General features: G+C 46.3%; 1 protein-coding gene across 1 annotated transcript in view; it reads right to left on the bottom strand.

The window, feature by feature from the left end:
• The window catches only part of ACSL1 (acyl-CoA synthetase long chain family member 1), a 78,480-nt gene that overhangs the window by 32,644 nt on the left and 33,292 nt on the right, over window positions 1-12,544 (bottom strand). Inside the window, exon 2 of the mRNA XM_075556824.1 lies at window positions 11,020-11,246. Within this exon, the coding sequence (XP_075412939.1) occupies window positions 11,020-11,214 (195 nt within the window). The 5' untranslated portion in view covers window positions 11,215-11,246. The remainder of the gene's footprint in view (window positions 1-11,019; window positions 11,247-12,544) is intronic.

Below are 12,544 nucleotides of genomic sequence, written 5' to 3'. Positions count from 1 at the left end.
CCCCTGGAGAGATTGACAGCCTCGGAAATCTATAAGGGCAGGGCTACTCTGTCCTAAAGGGTCACTATGAGTCAGAATTGCCTAGATGTCAGTGGGTTTGTTTTTCACTCAGTATCCCAGAGATGTGTATTTAACTTTTGATAAAACTTCTGACGGTTTTCTGGAGTGAATACCACACAATCACATAGTTTAATCATACACTTTTTTCTTACCTTAGCAGAAACTTTCTAATACCTCCAATCATGAGACTAAACATTTCCTTATAACATGCTACTCCGTGAGGCAGACAAGGGATCCCCCTGTGCACATAAAGACGGGAAGACTCCTTCTCTGGTGCACCATGCAGCATTATTTCTGAGTCTGCTTGCTGTAAAATGGGGATACCCTGTGTCCAATTCCAGGGGTATTCTGCAAGAATGTCCCCATAAAATACTAATGTGTGGGTTAATACTCAGACACCCTATGGGTGCCCCAACTATTATAAAAATCCTGCTCAGCCTATATCTTTACTCCAGAAAATACTCAGACTAAAGTTCAGGAGCAATTGTGTTTCAACCCTAACTACACAAAACTCCCAGGACATCAAGGCCAAGACAGGCAGAGAAGACGGGAAGAGGGCAGAATGGCAGAGAATGGGGAGAATGGATAGGGGTTAAAAAGAGAGAGAAAATTAAGAAGTGTGCAAGGCAATGAGGCAACTGACACAGCTGGGATGGTGGCCCTTTCCCGGGATGTCAGCGCCCTCAGTGTTACCCTCAGTGACCTCTGCCCAGTGGTTCTCACAGCTGTGGGTGGAGGCAGGCGGGAACGGGGGAATCAAACAAAAAACATGTCCTGAAGCAGCCCAAGTCTTATCCTTAAGTCACCAGAGGGACCACAAGAGCCATGGCTCTGGCCGGAGCACTGACTGGACAGAACTGCACACGAGGAGGCCTGGCACTTCCAGAGTTCAGGCTGACCCTAATGTCAACGACCTCACACTGTGGGCTGGGACAACCTGGCCCGAGCAAGGAAAGCACTTCTCCACACTTCAGCCCTAGGGAATCAGACATGCTGGGCATGTGACGAAGTCCCGTGGGATCCAGCCAGTGCTGGGTGTGGAAGAGGACCAGGCCAATGAAAGAATGGTTACACAACAAAAGACTCAGGTTAGCACTGGATATACGAGGGGACTTCAGAAGTTTGTAGAAATGCTACCATATCTTTAATTCCATTGTACCAGGAACTTTTTGAAGTCCCATGTACACGGGCATCACACCCATTCAAGATGGTCTTGCAACTTCCCAATTCTTAGACACTTCCCCGTTCTACCAACTCACTGCCATCAAGTGGATCTCAACTCACAGTGACCTAACCAATACAGGGTTTCTGAGGCTACACATCTTTACTGGAGAAGAGAGCGTCTTCTTTCCAATCAACACTCTACAGTAAAATTTCAGAACAAAACTTTTGGCTGTACAAGTCTTTCACTAGTTCAATTTTCAGTGGTATATGCTCTTCTAGATTTTGAGAAATATGGAGGGGGAAACAACCAAATCAAAGTTAGTGAAGTCAACTTTACCCCCGTGGGGGGCGAAATGGGAATATTAACGGTGAAAATCAGGAAAATGTTGCCTTGCTACCCAGTTGCAGGGCAGAGGCTAATGTCAGGAGGGAATACAGTAAACAGAGGGAGGTGCTAAGCTACAAGATCTGCTGTGAAATGTATCGCTCTGGTCACACTTCGCAGAAAGCACCATCCTGTTCATGGGCGTGAGTGCTGCCAGGCTTCTGAGTGAAAATGCCATCCTTAAATACTGAGGGTCCCACCGCTGGTGTGGAGTGGATTTTGACCATAGCAACCCCATTTGTGTCAGAGTAGGACTCCACTCCGCAGAGTTTTCAATGGCTGATTTTATGGAAGGTCAGGTCTACTCTGGGTGGGCTCAAACCTCCAAATGCATGTGGCTTCTTGGCTAAGCCATTACTCTCGGGGATTTGGTTGTTACAGCACGACATAGCATTTGTGCAATGATACAGTCTGACAGCTGGGTAATGATCTAATCGTCTCCTGAGATATGATACCCTCCATCTGGGGTACACTGTATATCCTGGACCTTTATGTATCATTGTTATTTTAATAGCCTAATGCATAACCGACTACTCCACCAGGACTCCTTAGAGGAGGTCAATGGAGAGAGAAGACAGAGAAGCAAGCAGAGGAAGTACTTCAGTACCATCAAGAAAGAAGAGCCAGGTGCAAAGCCTGTCCTTTGGACCTCAGGTTCCCATGCTGACAACTTTGTAGACCCAGGGGGAGATTGCTGCCAAGACACATGGAGATCTCCAAAGAATGCCAGCCCACAGACACTGAAAAGAGGCAAAGACCTTGCAACTAAGCTGAGAGCTGGCAGAGAGAGAAAACTCTCCAACACAGCTTACTGTGAGAGAATACATTCGTTTGTGAAAGCTCTCTCCTTGTGGTATATCTGTCATAGCAGCACTAGCTAATTAAAGCAGGAGCCAGGCACATTCACTAGTCCTATCACCTAGGCTGGCAACCTACAAAGGTGAGGACGTGCACTCTCAGTGTTGGGAAACACAGCTCTAACACCTGCACCCCAAAATGCCTGTGTCGAGAAACAGAGCCACTTCAAAAACAGAGGATTTCATTATGCAAGTGCATTTCTAGGCACATCTAATAATAAAAAACACTATTATGCCAGTGGGCCTTTGTGGCCTTCTAACATAACCTGCAGCTTGATGGTGACAGCGGGTTTTAGCTGTGCTAAGACATAGGGTCCCAGGTCTGGAATTGGTGGTCATTGGACTTTGGCTGGGATCTCTTGTTTTCAGGGTGCCCAACGAAAGGTGGCCCGGGACTACCATATATTTACCATTTTAAGGGCCTCCTTGCTTTCTTATGACAGGTATTAGTCTGGTAGACATGGTTCTGCCTTAGTGAATGAGTGTCATTGAAAGTCTTGCCTGATCATGAACCTCTGTTTGTAAATAGTGCCCAGTTACTTAACAGATGAATCTGTACAAGTCAACAATTCATGTATTGTGATCTGCAGCTGGCCTATACTTATATAATGTCCTTTTCTCAACAGTGTTTAGCTAAATAATGACACTATCAATAAAACTACATCATGCCCCAGAGAGATGATTTAGAATGTTCTATCATAACATGAAAATGATGCCGCTAATGGGAGACACACACACACATACACACGCGCGCGGCGCGCGCACAGGCGCGCGCGCCATAGACATATGAATGGATTTGGGGAGGGGATTGTATTGACAAGGGGGTACCCACCGCCCCTTCGGGGAAAAAAAACACAGAAAGAAGCTCAGCTGGGCAGAGCTTTTGTAAGATGCATTTTCCCCCGCTGGGTGAGCATCCAGCAACTTTGCCCTCTGAGTTAGTGCACCTGTGGTGTCTCCTGGAAAGGTTCTCTTTGGTCAAAGTGGATTTTTTCATAAAAGCAGTTTTGGGGTATTGTGTGTGTGTGTGTGTGTGTGTGTGTGTGTGATGGCTGATTGAAGGGAAAATCGTGCGGCTGTGAAATTTGTTTCCTGGTCGGGAAAAATGCTGCAGAAACTGTTGAACACAGCTTACAAGGACAGTGTTGCTTACAAGGACAGCGCTATGTGGAAAAACTCAAGTGTACGAGTAGCTTTCTTATTTCAAAAAAGGTTAAATGTCGATTGATGACAAACCTCGTTCTGGACACCTGTCAGCTTCCTGAATGGACGAAACTGCTGACAGGTAGTGCATTTGGTGTTCATGCCACCAGGTCAGAGTGTTAATCAAGCTTTTTATTATTTAGAGGCTCTGAAAAGACTGTAACAGTGTGCAACAAAAAAGGTCTGATTTGTGGCAGACGGGGGACTGGTTTTGCCACCACAACAACGCACCTGCTCACGCAGCCGTCTCAGTGCTCCAGTTGTTGGCAAACACCAGCATGCTTCTCTTGCCTCACATACCTTATTCACCTGACCTCACTCCATACAACTTCTTTTTGTTTCCTTGAATGGAGAGGGACATGAACGGACATTGATTTGAGGAAGTAGAAGAAGTGAAGAAAAAAATGAGGGAGGTGCTATCAACCATCCAGATGAGTTTGAAAAATGTTTCCTAGAATGGAATTGCAGATTTGACAAATGTAGAAAGTGTAATGGAGAGTACTATGAAGGAGATACAGTTGTTTTATAAATAAATAAAAATGCTGATACAGAACTTGGGTGGTGGTGGGGATCCTTTATTCTAGCCCAAATCTAAGAACAATTTGTGATTCTAGCCCAAATCTAAGAACAATTCGTTCTTAGGACACGGTCCTGCTCCATGTTTGCCCTCGTGAAGAGATCACTGAAGATGTGGGAACTATAGCAAAGTGCAGTGAAGAAACCATCAAACAAGCAGCCATCTAAGTGAGGCATTAACTAAGTCCACATGGAAAAAGCACACCAGCCTGAGGGACTGGTATCAGAGTTGAACTTCTCAACACCTGGTTTTCAAAAGACTAGGAATGGCAGGGGAAGCGCAAAATCGGTCTGCAGGGTGGGTGCTCTCATGCATGAAGCGTCTGGTGACCCCCCCGACCACAATGGGATGTGAGTACCCTGGCTACCAGACAGCACGGTAAAGTAGATCATGGAAGAGGTAGTTGGATTCAAAATGTAACACTTCATTACTTGATACTCCTTTTGGACCATTTCAAAGTTGTTTCAGTGTTCAGTATTTTCTGTTTTCTTTGAAGTTAAGGTTTTTCCTGTTTTGTCTAGTCATTATTGTTTTTTGTTGTTAGTTTGCTTCATGTTTGTGTTTTTTATGAATTTCTGTATATGAAACCCAGGATAGGTGGACAGATCTAAAGAGACAGTAGCTGGATTGATCACTGCCTCGGGGCAAGGCAGGGGATGATGGGTGGAAAATATTCTGAAATTGATTATGGTGATAATTGCACAAATCTTAACGCGATTGAACCATTAAATTGTATGCTAAGTGAAGTATATGCCAATAAAACAAGCAAGCAAACAAACAAACAAAAAACGGTCAGCTGAGCAGACAGCTCCCATTGAATGAGGGAAAAAAATCTGTCTTTAAGACTGTGAGTCAGAGGCATTATGGTTCTGTTATTTCTTCTGCTACATGCTTCTTCAAAGTAGTTACATAGTTTCCTCACTTAAAATAAGAAAACATTATGAGTCAAGCACACGACAGTCAAATCCGTGGCCAGGAGTATGCTCTGCAATATCTACACAGGTTAAGGTCCTCTTAAGTTCATGCTCACGATATGGGCTAAATTAGACAACCAAAGTTCAAATTCCCCTTCTGGTGAGAACAGGGGAGGTTGGGATCTGCAAGGGCAGGGTGGCAGAGAACAGCTGATTATCAATGACTTCCCAAGTCTGAAACTCTTGCCAACATGTGACAAAAAGGAGCATTGGATGGTGAGTTTTTTTCAGGCCACTCCCACTTTTACATGCAAAGCACAAAATATCCTGGAGCTTTTCTTGCAGGTAGCATGGCTCAAGCTTTGTAGTCTCATTTCTCGGGCCATTAACAGTTTTGAACAGTTTCATTTATTTAACAGTTTTACTGGCATATAATTCACATATCATGCAACTCAATAGTTCAATCATGTCAAGAAGAGTTGTACAGGCCATTAACAATTACATACTCAAATTACCACTGTTTATTCAAATTACTATGGTTTGTTTTCTCTAAGGAGAGAGGGGATCAAAGGTTGGAGGGGCTGCAGAGAGGAGGAAAGGGCAGAGAGACTCTTGGACACTTGGCTGCCTATTAAAGCTACACCCTGCTCTAGGGAAGAGAGCAGAATTTGGAACCACGGTCCTGAGGGGAAATGACCTTTCCTCCTGCTTCTAATACCCTCTCCGTGAAACACACTCCTAGCGCACGGACACTGCCTTTCCCCCTGATCAGACCATCACCTGCTGCTTTGTACACACCGCCAACCACAGCAGTCTCTGGCCACGCTTGCGTCTCCACACCGGTCCTCTGAGCCTGTAAAGGGCAATCTATTGGCACTTTCTGAAGGACAAGGGCACTTTGGTGGCTGTTGTCGTTAGGTGCAGGCTTCAATTCACAGTGACTCTGTGTGGCCTGATAGCCTGCCCCATTCTCACAAGGACAGCTAGCTATGTTTGTAGTGAGTCCATTGTGGTAACCCAGTGTCAGTCCACCTCACTGAGGGCCTTCTAGATTTTCACTGACCCTCCCTCTACCTTACGAAGCATGGTGTCCCTTTCTAGGCCTGTACCCTCCCGAGACCCGTCTTCAGAGGACGTGAGATGAAGTCTCACCACCTCACTTCTAGAGCACATTCCAGGTATACTTCTAACAAGGCAGATTTGTTTATTCTTCTGGCAGGCTAGGGGCCACGAGCAAGCCAGTATTTAGATAAGGCTGTTTTAAAAAATACCTGGACTCTCCAGCACGCCGAACCATCACGGAGGAGGAGTCACAAGGAGCCCTCAGGTGTTGGCCGGTCTCCCTACGCTGCTCCCCCATTTCCCCAAATCTTGCCCTCAACGCCTCCCAGGAGCACAGAAACAAGAGAGCACAGAAGGAGTCCACGCTGGGCTGTGTAAAGAGGGGGTGAGTGCTCCGCTGAGGGCCTGCTGAAGCACAAGCCCTGTCTGTGGGAGGCAGCTCCCTCAGCAGGAGGCTTTCCCTCGTGGGGTGCAGGGTGGAAGGGGGGGGGTTCACATCTGCAATGTGAGGGCAGCAGGGATTCAAACCCAGCACAGGGGGACAGCTGGCCATGTGAAGAGTTGCTTCTAGTTCATAAGCAAGTCCCAAATCTGTTTGCACATTGAAAATCTCCAGAGCAAAGCTGGGTGCTCTGGTTTCTAATCCTGGGGACGTTTTGTTTTTGCTTTAGTTTTTTTCCCATGCCTTGTTCATGACCCAGCTCCCAACTTCCTGAATTCCTCACTGTCTCCCTCTGAGGATCTGGGTGTGTTAGCGTCACTACTTAACACAACAGAGCTCTGCCCTACCGCAGACACACAAACCTCACCAGAAAAAGAACCAGCCAACCACAGGAGGGGCAATCCCACCCTCTCACTCAGGGACAGGGAAAGAGCATTCAGGGTCCAACCCCCGACCCGCCAAACACAGACTGGTGTAGTGGAGCAATTCTGCCTGCAGGTCCTGATTCCCCTCTGAAGAGTCTGGAAGGAAGCCCTGCTCTGTGTCTCGCCCTCTGCTGACTCTGCCACACTGGGATGAAGCACGTAATTTGTCGAGAGGCATCGAAAGTTGACATTGGTCCCCACCCCCACCCCCTCCTTGGCATGAGTTGGCCCTGCTTGTGGAGAGTCTATTTTTAAACTCAAATAAATACTACAGCACATGTTCCTGTCATTTGAACACACACATATCTCCTTTGCTTCACAAGTCTATGAGGAGCAGGGTCAAGAAAAATGAAGGAAGAAAAGAAGGAGAAAAAAATTGTGGCTTCCTTATCAACTTACACTAGTTTCAGATCTGCTTTCTTATATTCCTACACAGTGGCCTGGACTTTTTCCTTTGATATGGGGAACCCCCTCCCCCCAAATAATTCTTTAAAGCAATCCATCTATCATTATTTTTTCTCTTTTCTTCTTCGAATTCCTAAAGGTGGTTCAAGAGGAAGATAAAAACAAACTCACTGCCATCAAACTGAAGGCGACCCACGATGTCGAAAGGCCCATCTTTGTCCTTGGAGCAGGCGGTGGTTTTGAACTCGTGAGCTTGCAGTCGCAGCCCACTCATAACCACCAGAGCTCCTTAAAGGCAGTTACTTACTGTTTAAAGTGGCCTGGTCTTGGCACAAGGATCAGAGAGTCAGACTCAGGTCTCTGCCCTCAGCCTGCAGTGAGTGCCCCCTCCAACAGCTGTGGTTCCATCCCCAATGGGGATCATTCACTTGACCACCTAGTTCAAAATGACTAGTCACTTTCAAGACGTACTTCAGCGTTAACAGGCTGGTCTAACAACACTAAAGAGAAACTCAACACAGTGTCCTAAAATGCGACTTTATGAAGAAACGATAATTCAATGAGGGTTTTTTTTTTATGGTTTGTTTTTAAGAAAATCTTACAGTTTGAGAAAAGGTGCTAACGTTACCTAAAGGAACAGAATGCTGATGTGCGCACACCATTACTAGAATTACATTTTCAACAAACACACCCCTATAAAGTACACCCTCCTCCCCCAGCCTACCCCCGCTGCGCCAGCTGCTGAGACTGCTTGCTGAGAATGCCCTTGTAACCGGTTTCAGGAAGGCATGTTCAAAAATTCCCTGCGTATCCTATCCGCAAAAGACCCAAACCAGAAGGATGATTCTTTGCACACATTTTCACTCTATCGGTGGCGTGATTCTTTTGCAATGAGGGCCAGAGGGGGAAAGACAAGGAGTTGTGGGGGACAGTGACTGGGACCCAGCAAATGAGATGCTTGAAGTGAACGTGAATGCCTAAAAGCGGTCAAGATGTACATGAGAATCGCTGGCATATAGGAAGCCAGAGCGGCAGACTAGGAGATTCTCCCCAAGTCTCACACGCACTTCTGATTCCCTAGTACAGAGTCCCTTCCCCCAGAGATAAGAATTGGGCTGTTAGGAGGGGGGTTCAAAAGGTTCGTGGAAAAAGAGAATGAAAAGACAATGGGAATTTTACACAAACTTTTTGGAAGACTCTTCGTACTGAACAAATGGCTTTGTGCAAACAACCAGACGCTTTAACTGTTCCCAACATCCTTTTGCGTCTAAGTTCTCATCTGCCACCTCATGCAGAATCCAGCCAAAGGCATCGCCTTACCGATGCTCTGGCACGGCCTCTGCAGCCCTCATGGTGGCATCAGAGAGAGTGCTACCCCCATGTGACCCCACCTGGACAACGTCTCCTCCCCCCCCTTCCTATCCGCCTACAGGACGGTGCTGACCACATGAAGGTGAGCATCTGACATCACTGAGTACGGTAACGGGAGAGCAATCTCAAATTCACATGTTTAGGTCCTTTATTTTAGGCAGAATCAGTTCAGCAGCTCTTCCTGTGGCTGCCATTAAGTCGGTTTGACTCACAGTGACCCAATGTACAGCAGAACAAACCTGGCCTGGTGCTGCGCCTTCCTCACAATGTGCGTATGTTTGAGCCCCTGGCTGCAGTGCCTGCCTGCGTCCTGTTGGGGGCCTTCCTCTTTTTTGCTGCCCCCTGCCCTCCTGAGGCTCACTGCATTCTGGGTTACAGGGAAATAATCAGGAAGACAATAGCCAGGTACTGAAACTATGAGTGTCTCTGATTTTACTTTTTGACTTGATGTGTAGTTTTAAAGTGTCCAGTTATAGCACTTGTATAATTACTTGAGTGGCTTTATACGAAGCTGGGATTTAAAAAATCACCTTCTGAGTGCCCCCAATTTGCATGGAGTGAGAATGAGGCATTTTATCAAGTTATTGCTAACTGCCTGAAATCTACTCTTGGCAACTGGTCTTTTCCTAGTGATGGCAATTCACAGCCCCTCTGGTGGCAGAGAGACAGCAGAGGCTCGCTTGGGTCTCTGAGGGAACGTTAGACCCTACTCACCCACCGTATGCTTTCTAAATGAGCTTTTGCTTTTTAAATAAGCAAGGGGTAATTTCCCTCAGCAGTAATGCAGGCATTCTAATTTTGTATTTTGGCACGAATGAGACTGGCTTATCTTTCACACGTTTTAAGGGTCTCAACTGAATGAGTCCAGGAGACTGTCTGAAACCACACGGACTTCAAAAATCAGCTAAACAACAAAAATCTACTAGGCCCGAGTGTAGTTTGGAAGGGCACCCAGTCTCCTCTCCTCCTGGTGGGAATGAGCCTAGGGCAAAGCAGAAGGCCTTTCACCTTCACATCTGCCACGAGGCACCCGGGGAAACGGCACTTGTTTGTGGAAAGTCAGGCAGACTGAGCATTCATCCTGACTTGGGTAGGGAGGGGAGAGCCAGGACTCTAAAGCAAAGACCAGGTGAGGGAGCAAAACACCACTGAGAACGTGGATCCTTCAATTTTTCAACCCTTCACCTATGTTACTAACCTTGAAAAGAGAGAGGCGGGGGCACGCAGGGAGTGAAGAATCTTTCTGAAGGGGCTTCAGCGGTGCAACCACTGAACGGTGCAACCATGCACGGGGTGGTGAAGTGCTCCCTGCTAAGCCAAAGATTAGTCCAGACCCATGCACAGGCCGTTCCCCAGAGGAGAGCTGCTTCCATGAAGAGGCACAGCTTTGAAAGTCCTTCGGGGCAGCTCTGATGTATTACATAAGGTCGCTGAGGAACCAAAAATCAATCCAAGGGCAATGGGTTTCATTTGGCTCATACCACTTCACCCACTGCGCTGTCATTGTGAAAGATGTGTTCTGGCTTAATTTGGGGAGTTCATGAGCACCACTTTTGGTTTTCCCAAGTCAACGCACAACCATGGCAGCCCACAGCTCAACATTCGAAGCCTCTGAGATGCTCCTGTTTGGTTACCTCCTACTCTAAATTCGTTGGTCATATTTTTCAGGCGATCTCCTGGGTTTTGCCTTATCCTGTAGGAAGGCTGAGTTCCTTTCAACAGGTAAGAGATGTAGACATACCAAAAGAGGAATCCTTCTATCTACAGTATTTGCTTAATAATTCCCTTCCCTGCTGGAGCCAACTCCTGTACAAGAAAGGACATCATAGCTGTCTCTTTTTCCTCTCAGAATCCTCTGGGAACTACCAGAGTGCCCAGGTACCAAAGAGAAATTCACTGTCCTTTCTGGAATGTACTTCAAATCTCACTTCACTTGTCTCTCTGCCACGTCACTTCACCTCAGTGTCCCTCTGTCCTACCTCCAGTTGGACCTCCACCTTCACTGATTCTTGTCAACCACTCTGCTTACCCAGTAGCCACTCAAACTTTGACCGACTGGGACTACGATGCTGATCAACACCACTCCCAGTGGCTCTTTAGGAGTCCAGGGAAATGCGGAGGAAACACCCACTGCAGGGCAGCCCCTCCACTTACCGCCACTTCCACAGACTGCATGGAGAGGTCGCATGGCGGCTTCAGGGCCTTGGGTCTCGTGGCGTACCAGAACGTGGTGAGAGCTGCGAATGCCCCAAAGCCCATGAGCGTGTTGGTGGGGAGCGTGCGGATGTACTGGCGGAAGTCAACGAGCTCCGGCATTCGAAAATACCCGAACAACTCGTGGGCCTGCATTGTCCTGTGTTGGTGGTTCTCTAAGGAGAGTTCTGTTGGGAGAGAAAAATGACACATTCATTCCAGGGAGGCCGGACTCTCCTGCAGCATTCCCAAAGGGCAGCCACGTCAGCTGGAGGGCTGGCTGTGCAAGCTAGGCTTTAAACCTACAGTCTGGTGGCTAAGGTCTCCTGCTGGCCGTCACATGTCATTTTTTCCCACAACGCATGCTAGACATTCATTTACGTTCCAGTTCTCTTTTGTCTCGTGTAAGGTTTTCCTTGCCCACGTTAAAAAAAAGACTTTACACACAAAGACTTCTTTCCCTAAAATGCAAGTGGCATCAGTTTCCATTTTCCTCACTGAGAATCTCTCTGCTTCCTCCCGCCTAGTCAAGTACACTCGGCTCGCATGATCACAGCTAGAGAGGATGAGCATGAAGAGGCACACACAGGCCTCAACCCTCAGAACCTCTATTTATCTTCCTTCAGCAAGATTGCCAACTGGTCAAGCAGTGCCTCAACTCCCCCCGACTCTTCACATCCCCCAAAGAAATAACATCAAATGGTAAGAATCCCACAGATGGTTATTATATTAAAATCGATTTCTTTTACACTCACAGAGCAAAAGAAAGAGAAAAATCGGTATACACAAACTTTAAATAATTACCCAATATTAGAGATTACAAGCACACTACTGGAGAAAAGGCACACAACAGTATTTAAGATCCTAGATTCTAGGACCACATCCTACCTCCCCAGCTTATGAGCTGTATAATTTTGGGCAAATTACTTCAGTAATTTGTGCTTCAGCCTCCTCCATTGTAAACAAAGATGAAAATCATACCTCGCAGGGCTTTCGTGAGGACTAAATGATTCACATAAAATCTTTTGAAATGTATGTATGGATTGTGATAAGAGCTGTATGAGCCCCCAATAAAATTATTTTTTTAAAAGTTTTGAATGGTGCCAACTACCAGAAAGTGCTTAAATTAAAAACAGAAGGCAGGCACAGGAGAGTTAGCCACAAAACTCAGAATTCAAAATACCCAGAAGAACACTGACTTTTTACAATCTGCACATAATAACATGTACAGTTCAGTTCATAAATAATAAGCCTAATTAGAAAACCATTGAATAGCTGTTACCTACCGTTTGTTTGGCCACACAGTAAAGAATCTGAAAAGCACTTCTCAAAAACTCCTGACAAGGCAGTAATTGTTAATGTATCCATGCTAAGTTCCTATGATCTTGGCGAGCTTCTTCCAACAGCATGCTCTTTACAATCCATACATATACATACATCAATTGTATAAAGCAAGCATGCTCTTTTTTAACAGCTAGGTTATAAG

Source organism: Tenrec ecaudatus, chromosome 8 (genome assembly GCF_050624435.1).
Source record: "Tenrec ecaudatus isolate mTenEca1 chromosome 8, mTenEca1.hap1, whole genome shotgun sequence".
Taxonomy (NCBI): Eukaryota; Metazoa; Chordata; class Mammalia; order Afrosoricida; family Tenrecidae; genus Tenrec; species Tenrec ecaudatus.
Note: the sequence above shows the minus strand (reverse complement) of the source record. Positions and strands in the feature narration are given on the sequence as shown.